This window comes from Mobula birostris, chromosome 22, assembly GCF_030028105.1.
Source record: "Mobula birostris isolate sMobBir1 chromosome 22, sMobBir1.hap1, whole genome shotgun sequence".
Classification (NCBI taxonomy): Eukaryota; Metazoa; Chordata; class Chondrichthyes; order Myliobatiformes; family Myliobatidae; genus Mobula; species Mobula birostris.
Genome location: NC_092391.1, coordinates 50,084,022 through 50,106,497, shown reverse-complemented (window position 1 = coordinate 50,106,497; position 22,476 = coordinate 50,084,022). Strand labels below are relative to the sequence as shown.

Sequence of the window (22,476 nt, the reverse complement as noted above, 5' to 3'; positions counted from 1 at the left end):
TAAATTCCTGGCTGAGTACATAGATGCAATCGCGATTAAGGTGCGCTAGTGTCTTTCTTAGAGGGCTAAGGAGAATTGGCGTGTTACTGAATGCTCAAACAAACCTCCACAAATATACTTTTAAACTATTCTGACTGGTTGTATAATGGTCTGGTATGGCACTTCAAATGCACAGGAACATAAGGAGCTTCAGGGTGTGGAGGACTTGGTGCAATACATCGAATGCTGTTTTGAAAAAAAAAGATTCCAGATTGAATGGGTTGTCATATAAAGAGAGTTCTATGGCTCTGGGGCTTTATTCACTGGAATTCAGAAGAATGGGTGGGGGGGGCTGAATTGAAATGTATCGGATGGTGAAAGATCTTGATAGAGTGGATGTGGAGAGGATGTTTCCTATGGTGGGGGAGTTAAGACCAGAGGACACAGCCTCAAAATAGAATGGAGATGAGAATCTCCTTCATCCAGAGAGTGGTGAATCTGTGGAATTCATTGCCACAGGCAGCTGTGGAGGTCAAGTCTTTACGAATATTTAAGGCAGAGATTGATAGATTCTTGATTGGTCAAGGCTTGAAGGGTTATGGGGAGAAGGCAGGAGATCGAGGCTGAGAGGAATAGTGGTTCAGCCGTGATGAAATGGCAGAACAGACTCAATGGGCCAAATGGCTTAATTCTGCTCCTATATCATATAGTCTTATTATGGGCACATCCCTGCCCAAAACTAGAGGTATCAAGAAGGCACTATCAACAAACATCCCCACCGTACAGACCACGCCATCTGTCACAGCTACCATTGGCAGGAGGTACAGGAGGTTGAGGTCCCAAACCATCAATCTCAAGAGTAGCTGCTTCAACTATTTGAACCAACTTGCATAACCCTCATCACTACTCAACATCATATTGGATTTTGTGAATAAGACATGCGAGAGTCATTTTATGTGCTGAGCAAAAGCCACAGCCCTTACTTCCATCACGAACAAACCCAAAGGAGTTACCTTATGCTGACGTCATTATGTCAGACACCGTCTCTTAAAATGAATACAACAACTCAATGACTGTGTGTATAAATTATATGGAACAATTTCTATTATGAACATTTTAGGTGTCATCTGTTACCTATTATATCCTACACAGCACCCCCCCCCCCCCACACAGAATTCAGCAAAACTGACACTGAGAGTCTGTCTGGAACTCGTTTGAGCCACCAGGCTGGGGTCCCATGTGCGTGTTTGGAGTAACAGCAGGCTCTTGGCTCGACCGGGGTGTGCTGACACGTTCGTGGTCATGTCATGATGCAGGGGATATGCTAGTGGAACGATCCAATCTTTGTGGGCTGGTTTAAGGTGACCTACAGAAATACATTCAGGTTTAGCCTTCCTATCTACAATAAAAATCTTATCACACTGTTCCAAAACGCGGAATGGGCCATCGTGAAGGGGCTTAAGCAGGGCGTTGATGTGCATCAAGCTGACAAAAAATGAGCAGGCTAGAACATAGGTCAACCAGAACACGAGTGCTGTATGCCATGATGTGTAGGAATGTGTGTGAAAGAATTGAGTTTACTGACGAGGGCAGAACGCTGCTAACTTGTTGACCAGACGGTTGTCCTGTCAGAAATAAAATCGCCCGGCCCCAGTAGCTGCTTCACAAACACCAACTCAGCTGCGAAGGACTGTAGGTCTTGAGTCATTCTGAGCCCCAGCAGGACCCACGGGAGACAATTGTACCAACACTTGCCCGCCAGGGAGGTTCTCAGAGCAGCCTTTAAGGAACGGTGAAACTACTCGTACAGGCCATTGGACTGCGGGTCATACTCGGTGGTGTGATGCAGTTTAACGCCGAGGCTCTTAAGCTACTGCGACCCAGAGGTCTGATGTGAATTGGGGGCCACGGTTGAAAGAAATATCAGATGGCGTACTGAAGTGAGCAACCTGGGTGTTGGTGAACGCCCAAGCCATGTCCGCAGCTATCGTCAATGCTAGAGGGACAAACTCAGGCCACCTGGTGGTACGGTTCACAATGGTAAGGAGAAGTGTGAAACTGTGGGGTGGGGGAGAAGACCAACCAGGTCCACATTGACATGGTCGAACTGTCACTCAGGGAAATTGGAAGGTGCTGACGGTGCCTGAACGGGACGGTTAATTTTCACCTGCTGACACACACAACACACGCTGCACTCCAGTCTTGCACATCCTTTAAGGCTTTAAAACAACTAGTTTCTTGGAAGCTTTCCTACTCAGATGTGAAAGGCCATGAGTGGAGTTAAAAACGGTACGCCTCCAGTTCGCAGGCGCTATGGGGCGAGGGCAACCAGTTGTAACATCACACAGGAGGGAAACTCCTGTGTCCCTGAACTTGACATCAGCCGAGCGCAGGCCTGTGACCGCTGTCCTGTAAGCCTGGACCTCTACATCAGTAGTTAGGTAGCTTAGTCAACCCTGATGTGTATGGCACAGATGCGAACTGTGAGAGGCAATCAGCCGTAGCATTATTTTTCCTTCCAATGTGCTGTATATCGTCATGAATTCTGAAATGTAGACCAGGTAGTATCATTGCCCTGCAGACTAGAGGTCTGACCCTTTTGCTATTGCGTACATGAGGGGTTTGTGGTTCAATGAATGTTGTGAAATACCAACCCTCCAGTAGAAAATTAAAATGGTAGGCGGCCAGGTCGAGACCAAGAAGTTTGCAGTCAAAAGTGCCATACTTCCTCTTTTTTTTTGGGTTGGGGGGAGGGTGACAGAGCTGCCAGCTGAAGAAGACAACCAGTTACCATATGCCTCCAAACAACTGTTCATGCACAGCACCCACAGGATAGTCATTGGTGATGACCGTAGGTGCATTGGGAAATGGGTATGCCAGTAGGACATTCAAATGTTCTAGTCATGTCTGCGGACCACTCAAGCATGCAGTTAGGGGCACTGCCTTTAAAGGTACTATACAAGGAGAGTATAAGTTTAGCAGCTCATGGAATGAAACTGATAAAAAATTCACCAGACCTAAAAATTCTTCAAGGGCTTTGTAGTGCGAATCAGCAGAAAGTCAATAGTAGAGATCCTGAACTGGCATTCAGTGGGGTTAATAATCAGCCTAGATTGGCTTAAGCACTTGAAAAGTGTGCGGAGATGTGATAAGTGTTCGGTTTTAGATATGCTGGCGGCAAGTATGTCATCCAGGTAAACAAAAAAAAAATCCGGCTCTTTTATCACAGAGTCTTAGTAGTCACTAGAAAGTCTGTGCGGCATTTTCAGCCCCAGCAGTGTGCACAGGAACCCAAATAGGCCAAATGAAGTTTTGGGAACGTCCTCAGTGCACACAAGAACCTGCTGGTAGCCCCTGACTAAGTGTACTGTAGAAAAAAACTCTTTCTGACACTAAATGCGCTGAAAAGTCTTGAAAATGAGGGACCGGGGTAGTGATCGGGCTGTGGCGGTGGTAGTCGTCGGATGGATGGCAACCGCCATCAGTCTGAAGGACCATCTAGAGAGTTGAAGCCCAAGGGCTATTCGACCTTCATACAGTGCCAAGCATTCCCATGTTGGGAAACTCATCCTTTGTACTGGCCAGCTTTTTTGGGTCCAGTGCCTTGACTAAAGAGTCCCAACTCACTTTAGTTTGCCTGTCCAAAGTGTTTCAGAAGGGGCAGCCACAAGATACTCCTGCACTATCTACCTGCCCTTCCTGGTGGTTACCCATCTGTTTAGCTGAACCTATGCTATGACCACCTCTCAGAATTCCTACCTCTAATGCGCTGCATCATTTATGCAGCTCAGTGAACGTTCCTGCTGCACCAACCAATCTACGAGATCTGAAAAGAGCTGCAGCCAGACACACTTTCTGCAGATATAGTCATCAGGGGCACTTGGCTTCTCCCTGATCTCTCTCGTGCAGCACTGTAGCAGATAGCTTAGCGCAGCGCTTTACAGTACTGGCAACCTGGGTTCATTTCCTGCCGCTGTCTGTAAGGAGTTTGTATATTCTCCCTGTGACCACATGTGTTTCCCCTAGGTGCTCTGATTTCCTCCCACAGTCCAAAGACGTACTGATCAGTAGGTTAATTTGTTATTGTAAATGGTCCTCTGATTAGGCTAGGGTTAATTTTCAGGTTGCTGGGCTGCGCAGCTTGAGGGGTCAGAAGGGCCTATTCTGCACTATGTCAATGAACAAACAAATCTCACAGGCACACTACTTAATGTTGTTACTGCCCCTTTAATAAACAGTGAACTACAAAGAAGGGAAATAAAACTTTATCTTGCCTTCCCCACCAAAGCCCACGCTTCAACCTCAAACTAGCGCTTCTCAAAATGCTGTTCTGAAATGACCATTCCAAATGAACGTGCTTCCCTCTTATTAATCAACTCTGCCAAAATGAGCAGTTGCTTACCTGTAACTTGCACTTCCCATAACTAAGGTCTTCTAATCGGGCAACCTCCTTGTGAACCTTCTCTGCACTCTCCCCTTCAGTGCAACTTCATAATGTGACAACTGAAATGCACATAGTAATCCACAAGTGCAGCCTGTTGTGATTCATTAAACGGTAACACCATTAGGCCATTGCAATTTGATAAACATGGCTGAGTAATGAGCCCAACATGAACTGAAATTCTGTCTTACTGTTTATTTATGACCTGTACAGAGGGGATATTTGATGGGCCTTCTTGACATCTCCATTTCTGAGCAGGAATATGCCTATAATAAGACCTAAGATATAGGAGCAGAATTAAGCCATTTGGCCCATCGAGTCTGTTCCGGCATTTCATCATGGCTGATCCATTATTCCTCTCCGCCTCGATTTCCTGCCTTCTCCCCATAACCCTTCATGCCTTGACCATTCAAGAATCTATCAATCTCTGCCTTAAATATTTGTAAAGACTTGACCTCAACAGCTGCCTGTGGTAATGAATTCCACAGATTCATCACTCTGGTTGAAGAGATCCTCATCTCCATTCTAAGAGGAAGCTCCTCTATTCTGAGGCTATGTCCACTGGTCTTGGACTCCCCCACCATAGGAAACATCCTCTCCACATAGACTCTGTTAAGATCTTTCACCATCTGATGCATTTCAATTATCTTTGTTCTTTACCCTCCCTTCAATTATTCCTCCAACCTTCAACTCAGTTCTCTCCATGACATGTTAAGAATTAATCATGTGTTAACTCTATTGCCTGCAGTGGAGGACAGCTTCTGGTTTGAGCTGGAAGCTAACTGCAGAAGCTTTACTTGGGGTCCTTGAAACTGGAAGCATTTGGGTGGGAAGATTTAGTTCTCACCTCAATCGGGGTTGTGTAGCAGGTAGTTCTCTTTCCAAGTGACCTGAAAGACTTAATCAAATATCTGTATGTGAACAGATGCTATGTCATTAAAGGAAATCAAGAGACCCTTTGCCGTGGAATAATTTATCATCACATTGTCATATTTTTGAAAATAACTTTTGAAGCATTTATTTCTTCACAGCAACCAAATATTGCAACTGTGACCAAGAAGTTTAGCTACCTGATCGTGAAAAGTGGGATTATCACTTTAACATTGAGCACTGATCTTAAAGGATACACTTCGGGTCAAATCATTCATCTTACAATGGACATCCAGAACAAATCTGGGAAGGATATAGGTAATATTATCGCCGGTCTCATCCAGGTAATCTGCATTGAATTCTAACACCCTTGAATTTTAAGTCACTCTTTACTGACATGATTGCAGTGCCTCCATAATTACTGAAAAATGTTAACAAAAGCAACTTCCATTTATGGGAGCATTTTCAGACAAAAGAATATTTAGCTGTGTCAGGAGATGCTTCGTCAGATGGAGAAATTTTGGGAGAGGATTCAAGCTTTAGGCCTTCGAAGCTGAGGCATGCCTGTTATAGACCAACGTCCTTTTGCACATCAGAGGGTCATTGATGGATCTGTGAGAAAGAATAGAGTATAGGGAACTAAAGTGAGTAATCAGTCTGATGGGAATGCTCTAAGAGCTGGCTCAGGCTAAAGGACCTCCAAAGAGAAAATATTAGAATAAAATCGAGAGATAGATATTTTATTGATCCCACAGAAAATTACTGTGGCACAGTAACATTACAAGTACAGAGATATACAAATACAGGTATACAAATATTAGAAGAGAAGTAAGAAAGAAAAAATAAGTTATCTCCAAACAGTCAACAGGAGGTGGTCATCGCTTCCCCGGCTATTGGTTGACTCATTATAGAGCCTAATTGCTAAGTGCTGTCTGGAGCAGCTCAGTTGTCTTAGTCTAGTACTAAAAAGTGTTCCTCTGTTCAGCCAAGGTGGCATGCAGAGAGTGAGAAACGTTGTCCAGAACTGCCAGGGTTTTCTGTAGGGTCCTTTGTTCTACAACAGCCTCCAGTGTGTCCAGTTTGACTCCTATAACAGAGCCAGCCTTTCTAATTGGTTTATTGAGCCTGTTGGCATCACTCGTGTTGATGCCATTGCCCAGCACACCACCACATAGAAGATTATGCTGGTGATAACGGACTGGTAGAACATGTGAAGGAGAGGCCTGCATAGTCCAAAGGATCTCAGTCTCCTTGGGAAGTAGAGGTGAATCTGGCCCTTCTTGTACACAGCCTCTCTTTTGATGCTGCACCCAAGTCTGTCATCCAAATGCACCCCCAGGTACTTCTAGGTCATCACGATATCCACATCCTCACCATCAATAGTAACAGGGAGCAGTGCAGGCTTAGTCTTCCTAAAGTCCTCTACCCAGGACCCTATATTCATCCTCCCAACTATTGCTGGGTCATCAGAGAATTTATGCAGATAACATGACTCAGCGTTATATCCAAAGTCCAAGGTATACAGGGTAAACAAGAAGGGAGCCAGTACAGTCCCTTCTGGCACCCCAGTGCTGCTTTTGCCATGTCTGATGCACAGTTCTGAAGCTGCGCAAACTATAGTCTGCCAGGAACATGTGTAGACCGTACAGCCCCACTGTACAGACGTGTGGACCGTACAACCCTTTGTGCCTTTTCTTCATTCAAAAGAATCATGATCTTGCCTTCAGCTCCACTTAAATCATAACTCCTATACAGACCAAAGAATTGTGTCTGTCAGCCTTCAGTGTTATTTATAGATTGAACCTCCACAACTCAGTAGGGCAGAGCACAGTCCTGTTTCCAGGACCTTTAACACAAATACCTCATTCTTTTGAAATAGATTACCATTTATTCTAAATCTGTAGCTCACAGCTCAAACTTCCCTACGAGTATCTACCCTGTCTAAGAACTTAATCTGAAATGTTGACAGTAAAATTGATCAAGCACGTTTGCAGTATAAAATTATGCTGTGAACTTTCTGATTGGACAGGATGGCATGGGCTATTGAAAGTCACTAACTGGTTGATTCAACTATTTGTAGTTGTAGAGATCCATCCAGTAAAGGGCCTTGTGCATCATGGAAGGGGCTGCTACCTGCTGTTGTGAGATTGCCGTCAGCAGTGCTTTGGTGGAGGAAACTGCCTACTCACCATGGCAATGTGACCAGTGAGCTCAGCAAATGCATTCATAGGGAGATTCAGCCGATAAGATCACCTCTCATTCTTAAGCATCAGCGAGTAAAGTCCCAACCTGTTCAACTGTGTGAGACAGCACCTTTATCCCAGGAATCAACTGAAAGAGTCTTCTCTGAACAGCACCCATGGCAAGTGTAACATTTGTTACATAAGTGGACCAAACCACTAAGGCTGGTGCAGACTAGATGGGCCAAAGAGCCTGTTTCTGTTCTGTGACTTCCGTATCTAGCACAGTTATAGCAAAGTCTGTCCAACTTCCACACTCCCTTGGAATAAGGCCATCAGATGATATTCCACCCCAATTATTTACCATACTTTGTACTTCATGTATGATGAAAACCCGATCACTTTAATTCTCTGCTTTTAGCCAATATGTAGCTTTCAGTCCTTCCCAACTGCACGGCTCAGCTAGAACCTTTGGTAGTTGCTAAGCAAGGTTAGATAACACTGCAGAGAAGGCAGAACCATGCAGGGATGAGAATTGTAATTTAGTCTGGAGCAAGTGCTGGCCGAACATCAGTGGTGCAAAGGTGAACAAGTATTTCAGCAGAGCTTTGGGTGAATTAATGTTTACAAGGAATAGAATGTGGAAGGCCAGCAGGGAGTAATTAAGTCCGCAGATGATGTGTCTGCCAGCAGCAAGTGAGCTGAGACAGCCGGTGTCTGCTGCTATCGTGGGTGACCTTGAAACTAGCACAGTGTGAGGAACAAAGTAGAAATCATATTGATGCTAAAACATCAAAAACATTGGGTGACTTTCTTTCATTAACTGGAGTTATAAAGAGAATGGAGTTTGTAGTGGATACTGACAGTAATTCTCATTTTTCACTATTTTTACTGGGGGATATTTCGTGTTCTCTTTATGTTGGGTTTCAGCCAAACAGCCTCACAATATTAAAAAGAGAGGCGAGTTGAGGTGCACTGTGAGGTGGAATGTGGGCATAATCAATGCTGCTATGTTTTTTTAAATATTGCTGAGAAATTTGAATGTAGAGTAGAAATGAGACCTACATTTCAATGTTAAATTTTAGACTGATTATTTTATTTTGTACAGGAACAATGCTTTTCCTCTTAAGGTATAAATATGTAGTGGCAGGAACTAACTGAAAAATGAAAAAGCTGTCAGCAGTGGAAATAAATCATCTAGCAAACACATGCAGATTTAGCTCTTGATGCTAATTCATGAAAAGAGCTCTGTCTAGGGAGTGAGTAGGCAATTTGAAGAGAGTTTTCAGATATGTGGCATAAGTTCTGTTGAAAACATCTCCACAATTTCTATCAAGGCTATGTGCTTAGCCCACTGCTCTACTTGCTATACAGTTATGAATGTAAGGCTAGGCACAGCACCAATGCCATATTTAAGTTTGTTGTTGGCCAAATCAAAGATGGTAACAAATCAGCATGTAGGAGGGAGGTTGAAAATTTAGCTGGCTGGTACCACATCAAACTCACTCAATGTCAGCAAGACCAAGGAGCTGAGTATTGAATTCAGGAGGAGAAAACTAGTGGTACATGAACCTGTCGTCATTGGGTGATTAGAGGTGGAGAGAGTCAACAGCTTCAAATTCCTCAGTGTTATCATTTCAGACAATCTGTCCTAGGAAGAATACACGGCAGCACCTTTACTTCCTTAGAAGTTTGCAAAGATTCAGCATGACATAGAAACTGGCAAACTTCTATAGGTGTGTAGTAGAGGGTATATTGACTGGTTGCATCACTGCCTGGTATGGAAACTCCAATGTCCTTGAATGGAAAATCCTACAAAAAGTAGTGAAGATGGCCAGTCCATCATGGGTAAAGCCTTCTCATGACTGAACACACCTACAAGGAGTGCTCTTGCAGGAAAGCTGTATCCATCATCAAGGATCCCCACATCCCAGGCCATACTTTCTTCTCACTGTTGCCATCAGAAAGAAGGTACAGGAGCCTTAGGACCCACACCACCAGGTTCAGGAATAGTTAATACCCCACAGCCATCAGGCTCTTGAATCAGTGGGATTAACTTCAGTAGCCCACCACTGAACTGTTCTCATAACCTATAGACTTTCAAAGGACTTTTTACATGTTCACAATATTTATTTATGTATTTTTTTCTTTTTGTATTTTCACAATCTGTTTTTTGCACATTGGTCGTTTGTCCATCCTATTGGGTACCGTCTTTCATTATGTTTCTTGGACTTACTGAGTATGCCCGCAAGAAAATGAATTTTCAGGGCTGTATATGGTGACATATATGTACTTCGATAATAAATTTGCTTTGCGTCTTGAACTTTGAAAAGTAAATTTTATTTAATTACATTAAATCCATGAGACTGCAATACTTCTGATGAACCATGTGTGATGAATGAAGTTGCCAAGCTTAAATATAATTACTTAGTATTTAATTAATTTTTTTTTTTTAGTTTTTATCTTTGATCTACTGGCTTTTTGTGATTAGTGGTGAGTCATCAACATACACTTTTTCAATTAAGAAGTGCAGACATGTCTTCACTGTTGTCCAGTGTCACCTTGGGGCAAAATGCAGGCATATCTTTCCGTAAGCTTTGCATATGTTTGCTGTAAGTGTTATAATATGGAGCAGTTGGGTCAAGATCTATCCACAAAATCAGAAACGGGCTGAGAGGCTATAACCTCAGACTTGGCCTTAATGCTTAGAGTTTAAACTTATTTTTTAAATTCAGAAATTTAAAAGTTGAACATAGACTGACAGGGTTGTTATGTTTGTTCTTAATAAAGGCAAACAGCATGGGTAGAAATGCTAGCACATATTTATTTGCAGTAAATGGCTTCAGCCTAACACGAGCGTGTGCAACCAGCTCACAAATGTCACTTCCAGTTCTGGGGTAAACAGCTGACATTGCCCACTGGGAACTGCAGTTCTTTATTATGTACATACATGATAACACAGGGGTAACTTGATAGAAGTTTATAAAATCAAGAGAGGCATGAATAGGTTGGACAGAATCTGTTTCTCAGAGTATAGATGTCAAATACCCTTAAGACATAGAATTAGGGTGAAAAGGAGAAATTCTAAAGATGTAAAGGGTTTTTTTTTACAAAAGTTGGAACTAGAATATACTGCTGGTGGGGTGATGGAAGCAGATACGATCGTGGCATTAAAGAGACTTTTAGACAAGCACCTGAATATGCAGGGAATGGAGAGATTAGTTTAATGCAGCATCATTTTGAAAAGGGCGTCTTGGACCAAACAGCCTTTTCTGATACTGTTCTGTGTATAAATAACTGAAAGCTTTTTATCATTTAAACTTTAAACAATTAGTGATCAATAAATCAATTGAATGATTCTATTTAAAAGTTCTTCCATATGACCAAGCATTTGTAATATTTGCTACTTTCTCTCAGCCATTTATTTCCCTGTAAATCTTCATATGAAAGGTTTGTTTTTGCCTCCTTAGATTTCTGTATTCTTAGAGATAGAATTCTCGGAATTTTGACACGTAACCAGAAGCAGACAGACTATTTTGCACTCCAGTCTTTATCACTTTTCATCTAGATCAGAGTTGCTGAGTGTTTTTTTGCCTAAGGCAGCTTTACTGCAGAACACGATTAAAACCAATGTTTTGCTTAAATTGGACTCTCTCATAGCACACCAGTTTTTGATGAGTGCATTGCATTATACTGTTTAATTTTAATGAAGTTTTCCTCATTAAATGTCTTATCATTTTGTTTCAGAAAGTTACCTATAAATCAAAGCGAATAATCTATGACCTGCGGACAATTGCAGAAGTTGAAGGGTCTGGAGTAAAGTCTTGGAAACAAGCAGAATGGAGGGAGCAGATCATTGTGCCACCATTACCTCAGTCATCTCTGCATGGTTGTAATTTAATACAAGTGGATTATTTCATTCAAGTGAGGACAATGTTATTGCTTACAATCTAATCCACTTAAGGACCACTTTACCTCTGGCCCTCATCACTGAAACTAAAACTAATTATTAAATGTTTGCTGACCTTGGTACTAATTATGCAAATACAAAACTTTGTAGCATAGTCAGTCATTTAACATCTTGCAAGAGTGACTGGGAGTTACAGAATACACTTAAGTCAATAAAGCAGCAAATAGGAGCCAGATAGAAGATATTAGGATAAGTGCTTGATTAAAGACGTAGGCTTTTCAAGTGCCAAGGAGGAGTACAAAGGCAGTGAACGCAAATGGTTTCTGTACGGAATTCCAATGTTCAAGACTTAAATGGCTGAAGATGTGTTGGAGAGATGTTGAGGTTTTGGTAGAGTATAGAGTGTGAGGAGGAAATGAGCAAGCCAGGCTCTGAACACAGTGATGGGATCTTAACATTGAGGCTTTGTAGTAAATTGGGTTAAATGAAACGTTAATCTTGTACGAGTTTGCAGATGATGCTGCCATAGTGGGCTATGTCTCAAATAATGATGATTTGTAGCAGGAAGGAGATGATAGCTTAATAACATAATCCAAGACATCAAACTTTATCTCAGTGTCAGCAAAACAAAAGAGCTGGTCATTGACATCAGGAAGGGGAGTGGTGGAATGGTGCTGAGGTTGAGAGCTTCAAGTTCCTTGGAGTGAACACCACCAATAGCCTTTCCTGGCCCAACTATATTGATGACACAGCCTCATATTGCTTCCTCACGAAGATGAAGAAATTTGGCATTATCCCATCAATCCTTACCAATTTTTTTGATGCATCATAGGAAGCATCCTATCTGAATGTATTATGGCCTGGTACGGCAACTACTGGATGCATCATAGCTTGGCATTGACCACAAGAAACTGTACATAGTTATGGATGCAGCTCAGCACATCACAGAAACCAGAGTCCATGGACTCTGTCTTTACTTTTAGCTTCCTCAGTAAAGCAGCCAGCAGTAATCAAAGATCCCACCTACCCCAGATGTTCCCTCTTCCATTGGACAGAAGGTACAAAATCTTGAAAGCATGTCACAGGCTCATGGATAACTTCTACCTCGCTATTATAAGACGATTGAGTGGTATGATAAAATGGACTTTTGACTCAATCAACCTCGTTTACTGAGTTACAGGCAATGCAGCAGAGGCAGTTACTGAACAATTAGTGCTGGCAGCGCAACTCTGGATTAGAAAGGAAGTCATTGTTGTAAACTGCCATTCAAACCTGGGAAGGGTATATGGTTGGTTGGTAAGGAACAAGTTTGCAGGGGGAGGTGAGGTGGTTTTGCTGTTCTTGGTGCTAAACTACAAGAAACATTGTCTTATTCAAGGTTGTACATCAGGTCAGTGAAGTGAGTGAGAGAGAGATGGTGATAAGATAGGTACTATTAACATAAATGTGGAATCTGACATGGTTTTGCAAGGTATTGCAGGGGTTTTTTGTAATAATAGCAATAGATGAATTGTTGCTTGAAATGCTCTGGTAATGACGAGATAGGTAAGAACCATTTGAGGGCTTTCCACTGAGCTGGATCACAGAAACAAAGTACTGAAGGTTGTACAGTACTGTGCAAAATGCTTGAACATGTGTGTGTTATATGTGTATGTATGCATATGTACCCACCCCCCCCCCCCAAGGCACCTAAGACTTTTAAGACTTTTGCACAATGCTGTATTTGTCAATGTGGAGTGGATATTGATCTGATGGGAGTAATGGATACTAGGAGTGGCAAGGGTGGAGTGCCGCTGGAGGGATATAGCACAGGTGGCAGAGAAAGGAGTGCTGGTGGGTGGGTGCAGACACACCCAGCCCTGAGACACTAGGCAAGGACATTTGATTCCAAACAATTGGTTTATTGATCATTACAGAATGTTTCTCTGGCGCTTCCCACTCCCTTCCCCTTTTCCAACCATGATTCCCTTCTCCCTGCCCCCTTCCCACACTCAGTCCACAATAGAGACCCATATCGGAATCAGGCTTAGCATCACTCATGTCATGAAATTTGTTTTCTTTTTACGGTAGCAGTACGGTGCAATAGATAAAATTACTACAGTACTGTGCAAAAGTCTTCAACACCCTAGCTATATATGTATCTTTTGTAAGCTGTAGGTGCAGTCAAATGACAGGAGGTTATGTTGCAATTTTATAAGACTCTGGTTAGGCCACATCTGGTCGCCCCACTACAGGAAGGATGATGAGGTTTTGGAGAGAGTGCAGAAGAGGTTCACCAGGATGCTGCCTGGCTTAGAGCTATCATGAGAGGCTGGATAACCTTGGATTATTTCTGGAGCACTGGAGGCTGAGAGAATATCTGTTAGAGATTTACAAGATTGAGAGGCATAAAACAGAGTAGACAAAGAGTATCTGTTTCCCCAGGGTTGAAATGTCTAATACCAGAGGGCATGCATTGAAGGTAAAAGGGGTAGGTTCAAAGGGGATGTAAGGGGTAAGTTCTTTACTCAGAGAGTGGTGGATACCTGGAATGTGCTGCCTGGTATGGTGGGGGAGGCAAATACTTCAGAGACTTTTCAGAGATGTTTGGATAGGCACATGGGTGTAAGGAAAATAGAAAGATATGGACATTGTATAGGTTGGAGGGATGAGTGTTCAGGTGTTTTTGCTTTTTAGCTGGTTCAGCACAACATTGTGGACCGAATGGCCTGTTCCTGTGCTATCAGGCCAGGAGGTTCAGAAGCCTGAAGTCCCACACTGCTAGTTATAAGAACAGCTACTTCCTTTCAACCTTTCAGTTCTTGAATCTGCACAACCCTAATCACTAGTCAGTGTAGCAACACTATGACCACTTAGCACTACAAGTGACATTTTTTGTTTCTAATTGTTCTGGCATAACTCTGAATAACTTGTTTTCTATGTGAAACTTGCATCTGTAATACTATGTGCATGTGTGATACTGCAAGTAAGTTTTTCATTGCACATGTTCTTGTGTCTATGACAATAAACTCGACTTTGACTCTCTGGCACAAATCACTCCAGTAAAGCCCCAAGCGTGCAGCACACTCAGAACTTTGATGCCAATCACAAATTTTCCAGATTATTGGGTGTTGTTGATACCCCAAATACCCTTTTCATTCACTTTTTAGACTATTGCCATACGTTAAATTTTCCAGTGAGCTTAAAAGGAGTAAAAGAGACAGGGCCAGATGATTGAGATATCCTGACTTCTGAACAGATTATTGGCCTTTTACTATAGTTGATGACCAAAAGTGAAATGGCTGACATTTGTGTCATCATGTTTCCCCTGCGCCCCTCCGCCCATTACCTCTGAGCCCCATCTGATGTGTGAGCTAAAAGGATCAGTTCACCACTAACCTAGCAATAAAGGTACTATTTCTCATCATTACTCCTGTAGATTTCTATTGATTATTGCTTAAAGAACTATGGGAGAAACAGGAATAAAATGGGACTGATCTTGTGTTTTGCAGGTTTCCGTCCGATCACCAGAGGTTTTAGTCAGCTTGCCAATTTATATTGGAAATATTGCAATCAACAGTCCACCACTGACACCTTCTAGGCAGTCCCAGCTTCCAGAGGCAGTGATACCTACAGCTCCTCCAGCTGAGGAGGTTGGGGCAATAGGTTACCAGCCCATGGATAGCGTCGTTCTTCCAACCAAAAGCCATTCTCAGCAGCAGACTTCATCACCTCAAGCTTTCAGCTACTCATCTGGCTTTGAAAACGATGCCGGCACGCAGATTCCTGTTCCTAGACTTTGTATTTCAACTGGTGCTACAGTCCCATACTATGCAGACGGACCTGTTGTTGCAGATTTCACAGAAAATCCCCTGATCTTACCTCCTGAATATAGTACGTGGGCCCAGCCATTTGGTAAGTTGTCTCCCTCTTACTACAAACCTGAAATGCATAGAACTATGAATAGTTATCTATTTTCATGTAATTTTGCTAAATAAATAGTGCCTTAATAAATACTGGCCAAGGATTTCCTGCTTCAGATATGATTATTCTTGTGTTTTAAAGGTCTTTGAATATTTAGAAACATCAGTAAGGGAAAACGCCAAGCTGCTTGCAGGTTTGAAGGATGTGTAATTTGATTGTTGTCTTTTAACAGATCCTCCCCCAACATACGAAGAGAGTTGCAGCAGTGCTAATTCCAGCATGAGTGCAGGAAACTAATCTACAATAGACTTCAAAAGGTGCACTGCAGATTGTGTACAGAAATGCCTCTTAGTGACATTTTACTGAAAAGCACAGCCTGACTTTATGATTCACCACTGCAAATGCATTCTGAGTTTGAAGAAGTTGATATTTTATTCTCAAGATGCATTATCAACACTCACAGGTATTTCTCCAGCTTTGTGGAATGTCTGCCTTCTGCTTCCCTGCTGGAAGCATAACTATTTTGGTATATTAATCTGAGTTCTTTCCTTCTGAGTATTTTTGGAATGCAAAGCACTGAAGGGTTATAATATAAATATTTAAAGCCTTTCATTTCATGTATATAAATAAATATAATTTTACTCTTGCTGAATAGCTCCACCTTATAATAGACTGTTTAACTAATCAGTCTAGTTCTGTAGAGGAAGCTGAAAATTATAGACAACTCTGAGCCTTAAGAACCATAAATAAGTGATGATGCTTGCTCCTTGTATTTGCTTGTTTGGGCAAAGAAATATCTGTGATTATAGGTGGACTGTATGCAATAGGAATTAATTTCCAATTCTGATCAAGTTTGAGCCTTCTTTTTTACTTATCAATGTAGTGGGTTATTTACACCATATGCTGTAACAACTGAGCTAATGTTATACTGGCCTTTTGGAAGGACCAATACCAGCCAAAATGCATTAACAATCCTTTCACCTTGAAGTGTTATTTTGCACCTTTTGATAGAATATTTTCCAAAAGAGAGATCCATATATACTGTATTTATATAGTGTATGTTTGCGGAGTCATATCATCATCTTTAAACTAGCACATAAAAAAAGGCAAGTTCAAACTTCGGCACATTATTATAACTTAAGCCTTACTGAAGTCAGTTGAAAGCCAAACCACTTACTGGAATGTTTACTTAGTGCATCTTTTTAACTGCTGTATTTGTAACCTTTTGGAATTTTACGTGCACAGTTTGAAGTACTATATGACATTTAAATTCTTAAGTGCAGTACTGAAATATATTTTAATGGTTGAACCAAGGAATCTGCAGTCTGTTGAAAGTAACTTGTAGATAAATGGTTTATCTGGAGTTCCCATTTTATTAATGGCTTTAAAAAAAATTGAGAGTGTGCATTTAGATGCAAGGAACCTAGAAGCGTGTTGATTTAATTTTTCACTTTGATGCTTAGAGTTTGAATTAACGTAACATTGCTGTTTTGAATAAATTCCTATGCAAGCTCTCAATTAGCTGTTTGGTGCAATACCACCATGAGTACTGGCTGCCAGCTTTTCCTGTAGGGCGGGACTTCCATCAGTTCCTTAGGGAACATCTACAGAAGGATGTAGATTTATGAAAGGGATGGATTGGGAGGAAGCTTGACTTGGGCAGAAATTAAGAGGAATCACTCTTGAAGAGTATACAATGAGTAGCGTAGGGACATTGGTGAATCTGAAAGTAATTACTTTCATTTGCTAGTACCAAGTGTCCTGTTATTGAATACAATTCAAGATGCACTCATTGCTAGATTTATAGAGTGAAGTAAAATATTTTGTCTTGAAACTGGTGATAGTAGTGGTCAAGATCACTCTCATTTTGCTGCTACCCATGTGTAACAGATGGGATCTGAATTTATTCTAGTCACAATTTTGTTCACTGAAGAGTATTTTCCTTTGCAAGACTGAAAAATGAGGCTGGAACTAATTTTAATCTCACTATTATAATTAAGTGTTTTTAACTTTCCTTACATTTTGTAAGAAAAAATGATGAGGGGAACAATAACTTTTTATCAACTATTTGTTACCATTGGCCTGGAATTTCCAATTCTCATGACCTTGTTTCTTTTCTTTTTTGTATACAAGTCTTCTCCCATCTATAGGCACAAATTATAAATAGTTTAGCTAATTTTGCAGTCGTTTCAGTACGTGCATCAGCTGAGAATTCGTGAAATATTTTGCTGAATTCCAAGGATGACAATAGAAATCAGTCAAACGCATTGCTCCTCTGATTTTTTTTTTTCCCTATCCCACTATGAATCACAAGCACCATATCTAATTAGTATAATAATAAGCAAAGCTCTCATACTTATGCAATATCTTAGGAATTTGTCCAGGTTATGGAAAAGGGACACTCACAAATCTGATTTACTGCTAAATTATCCCTTTTATCTTGCAGATTGCACTAATGTGGGCACTACAGCCTGATTAACAAATGTACTTTGGGAATTTGGGGAAGGAGGGAAGGGTGTTCCTGTGCAGTGTTCCATGGAGTAACTGGATGCACAGGTTGTTAAATGGCACCAAGTCACTGGTGTGTAGTCGATGAGGAAGGAAAGCAGATTGAGGGATAGGGCTACAGTAATGAGTGAGTGTACTCTTTCCAGCACCAAGTTGCCAAGCAGCTTTGTTAAATCCGCTTTGCAAAATTGAAAGTCATTTGGTAGCTGCTTCTAGCTCATCTGATATAGGATTACTGGAAAATGTTTACATTTTGAAGCTGATTATATTAGGAACAACTCAGGACATCCAGATCTCGTCATATACTGTAGAAAATAAAATACTGCATAATTCCAGTGGCTTGCCCTTTCTCGTCCAAAGGAGGTGACCTGTCATGTGCTTGCTGTGAACTGTGTGTAAACTTTTCCTGACTTGAATACTTGACCTGAAGGGTTGACAGGAAAGGTCATAGATGGAAATGTAAATAACTTTGGGGAAGACTCTCTTACTTTAAATTGTAACAATGTATTTCTTAAAGAAGACCAAAGGTGTCCAAAGTGCTTATAACAGTCAACCATTGAAGTCTCTCACGGTCTCTAGCCTCCACAAATGAGAGGAAGATGTGAACTGATCTATAGCTGCAGTCTAGTTGTGCAGCCCACTCTTTTGCGCATCTACTCTATTCCCATTAGTACTGTCTCTGTCAATACCTTGCCAATTAAAGTGCCTGTCTGAATGTCTCTTAAATGTAGTGATTATGTCCAACAAACCACTTCTGGCAGTGAGCTTCAGGCATCAACCACCCCTTTATTTAAAAAGAAAGACTTTCCTGTCAGATCTCCTTTAAAACTGCTTCTCCCAACCTCTGCCCCTTGTGTTTTTGTTGACCCTCAGCATGGGAAAAGAATAACCAGCTACCTTATTAATGTCTGTTATCATTTTATATTCCTTGATCAAGTCACCCTACAACCTCCTTTACTTGGGAAAACAGGCCTAGCCTATCCAATCTCTTACCATCACTAAAGTCCTACAGTCCAGGCAAAATCCCGATGAATCTCCTCTACACTTGCTCCGATGCAAACGCATCCTGTAGTGTGGTGGCTAGAAATGTGCCCAACAATCTGTTCATAAGGTCATACAGCATTTCAAACAACCCCCCTTCAGCCCATCATGTCTGTGTCAGGACTTGATAATTCAAGTGCCCTCCTATCTTAGACACCTCTTCCTTTAGGAAAAGTTTCTTGCCATCTCCCTTATCTGTGCCTCACATAATTGTGATAAGGATGAGGCATATACCAGCTCTGTTAGGGCTCTGGAGAGAATTAAGAAACCTTGGTGTGCAGGACCAAGGTTCTTTGAAGATCTAGGTACAATGTTATAAAAGATTGGCTAAGCCATAGCTGGAGAACTGTGCATGGTTCTGCTTGCCACATTATGGGAAAGATATCTGTACGGTTCCTCCCCCTGGCCCCATCCTGTGCTCCAGGGAAAACAAACCCAACCCCTCCATAACTCTAAAATCTCATTTCAAGCAGCATCCTGGTGAATCTCCTCTGCATTCTCTCCAGAGCAACCACATCCCTCCTATGGTGTGGCGAGCAGAACAGGCACAGTACTCCAGCTGTGGCTTAACCAATCTTTTATAACATTGCACCTAGAGCTTCAGAGAGCCTTGAACTTGCACACTAAGGTTGGTCTATTTCTCAGTTCTCTCTGGGGCCCTAACAGTCCTGGTTATATGTCTTACCCTTATCAGACTCCCCCCAGAATTGTATCACCTCAAGTTCATCAGGATTAAATTCCATCTGCCATTTCTGTGCCCAGTTTATCAATGTTCTGCTGTGTTTGAATACTACACTCATAATCAACAGCACCAATTGTTGTGTCATCTGCAAACTTATCAATTATACCTCCTACATTCACATAAATTGATGTGTATAACAAACAGGTGTTGGTACTGGGTCCTTTCAAGATACGGTCACCGTTTTTGCTAGTGGGGCACATTAAGTGGGAGCTATTGCAATTGAAAATCCCTAAAGAGAGGGAGGAAATAACATTAATTAGTATCTTCACTTTTACTTCAATGAATGAAATAGTTAAAAGTAGAATTGCCCATCTGTTGCTCAGCTTACTGAAACCTCCTCACTCACTTTAGCCTACACTGAGACTATGCCACTCCGGGATCCACAGAACAGAACAGAAAATAACATTTTCTGAAAATTCTCCAATTTAAGAGAGTATGTCTAGCTGCAATTTAAAGCGTTACTCAATACTTGGTTAACTTAGCAAGGATATAAGCAACTTTTAGGTTTTCCTCATCCAGTGCCAGATGGAAGAACTTGGCAAGGTAGAGACATGGAGCACAGATCAGTACAGCACAGTTTGGTCCTTCAGCCCATGAAGCTGTGCCAGCCTGTTTAAACCGGCTCCACAGTCAAGCTAACCCTTCCCTCCAACAGAGCCCTTTATCCTCTATTTTTCTTGCATCCGTGCACTAGGAGTCTCTTAAATGTCCCTATCATATCAGCCTGTACCACCACCCGCTGCAGTGCATTCCAAGCACCTACAACTGTGTTTTTTTTAAAAAAAAAGAACTACCTCTAACATCTCCCCTAAACCTTTCTCCACTCACCTTAAACAGATGTCTTCTGGCATTGGCTGTTGCCGCCCTGGTTCAAGGGCACTGTCTGTCCACTCTGTCTATACTTATAATCTTATACACCTCTATCAAGTCATCTCTTATTCTCAGTCACTCCAAAGGGAAAAATCCTAGCTCGCTCAGCCTTTTCTCATAAAGCATGTTCTCTAATCCAAGCAGAATCCTGTTTGCCAAACAATTGATTAATAGCTTCTTACTACAGTTGCAGTCATTATGTTAAAAACAAGGAAACTGTGTGCATAATTTGTGTTCCACCTTGTCAAGATTTTGTGTGCTGTACCAGGGAAAATCTCTCTGCAAATATTTTCCCCTTGGGCAGAAACCCATGAGCAGTATAACTTGAGGTTGCGCCTCTTCATGTCTGAAAATTGAAGCATTTAAATGGCAGAAGAGGGAGTTAAGTCAATGATTTCCAGTCAGAAAGCTTGGGTTGGTAAAATACAGTACACTCGTCATTCAAAGCAGAAATTCGACCCCCACGTTGTTTACTGCACTCCAGCATCTATCAAAGGGATTATAGTTTATAATATGTTTTTCAGTGTTGTGTGCCTTTTTGTACTATTTAGAATGGCATTAGAAGTATTTTCTCTTGTGTTTATATAGCCTCATTAGGATCCAGTGAAAATTCTAGAAATGTGTATTTTATCTAAGTACAGTACTTTTTTCATTGTTACAACTTGGGAAAGATATTCTCTCCCTATCTTCATTCCTGTTATAATATTAACGTTATTGAATCTTAATCATGCTTTATCAACTTTGTCTTGTGCACTGGAGTGAATTATTGCCTTAGCAACATATTGTAATTTGATCCATCCAGGGGAATAATTAATAAGAACATGCAAGTTTTTTTTTTTTAATTTTGTTTCACTTAAAGTAGATACGATTCTGAAGCAAGCCAACCACATTTTTAACTCGGATGCAATTCACAGAACTCTGAATTGTGTTGGAAATAGAACGAGGTAAATATAAAGCAAAAAATTGTTCAGACTAATTCCTCAACTGTAAAATTACTAACAGGTACAAATCCTCAGATTATTTATGTGAAATTTATTTCTGTTATTAGCTTAATTTTTTGTCAGTAACTACTACATTTTTTAAAACTTTTAGCATGTATTTTCTATTTTCAGAATCAAACGTTATAATTTTTTTTAAAAACTGGTTTTAATTTGTATTTTCCGAAGCACAGGCAGTTTTCACAGAATGCTGGGACATGGTTTGTTGTTTCCCAATAATAGAATTATTTGTTCTAATTGATAACAGCACAAGTTCCAGTACATCTGTTTGTCCCAATGAACTCTCTGGATTTTTTTCTTAATCTTCTTTCCCACCCTGCAGAATCCAGAATGTTCAGTTCTTGCAATGTCAATTTGGGTAGCTTAAAGTTTCAAAACTCTGAAGTTTAAATGTATTCAATAACCACCCCTCCCACAAAGCCCCAACTCATGTATATTATTTTTCTTGGAAACTGGTCTGAATTTGAATAGGACTCGTTCCAGTACCAGAGTTTTTATATGATGTTGAGAAGGGAAATGGCTTTAATCAGTGCTGAAGCACACTTTGGGCTCGTAGCTTTATGAACTTGCCTTTCTTCCTCTCCTGTGTTAATTATTCTCAGTTTGAACTCTTCATAGAATGCATTGACGTCATATTTTCCTCTGCAATGATTTTGTAATAAACTGATATATTGATGCACTTTAGTGTTTTAGAATTTCATGTAACTGTTTGGAAATGTAAATTGAGTAATCAAACACCATACTAATAAATTTTTTCAAAGTAATTATGCTGTCTCTCTTTGATGAAATGTAGCTGAATGTAGAAAGTGATCTAATCCTGAAAATGCCTTTTTAGAGAATGAGGTTTAGGGGTTAATAAGTCAACTTGTTGAAGATTACCTGTTTTTTATCACTATCTCAAACAAAAGCAGTGCCACAGGATCGAGGATAGATTCCAAGTAGCCAATGTGGGTCCCTTCTGCCGATGAGGCAAGCATCTGGTAGCTTGCAAGTTGGCACTCTTCTGTGGCTTACACCAGGTTTCTGTGTGCTCT

At 41.1% G+C, this 22,476-nt stretch overlaps 1 protein-coding gene across 3 annotated transcripts in view; it reads left to right on the top strand.

Moving 5' to 3' along the window:
- LOC140186426 (arrestin domain-containing protein 1-like) overlaps nt 1-22,215 on the top strand; it is a 76,823-nt gene extending 54,608 nt beyond the window's left edge. Inside the window, exons 5-9 of one of the 3 annotated variants that reach the window (XR_011882866.1) lie at nt 5,452-5,634; nt 11,218-11,394; nt 14,872-15,274; nt 15,516-15,746; nt 21,307-22,209. Coding sequence is in view for 1 of the 3 variants with exons in the window: in XM_072240697.1 (XP_072096798.1) it covers nt 5,452-5,634; nt 11,218-11,394; nt 14,872-15,274; nt 15,516-15,580 (828 nt within the window). In the remaining 2 variants the exon portion in view is untranslated. Of the gene's footprint in view, nt 1-5,451; nt 5,635-11,217; nt 11,395-14,871; nt 15,275-15,515 lie in introns of all 3 variants that reach the window. The other 2 variants (XR_011882865.1, XM_072240697.1) reach the window with 2 other exon arrangements.
- The last annotated feature ends 261 nt before the right edge of the window (nt 22,216-22,476 follow it).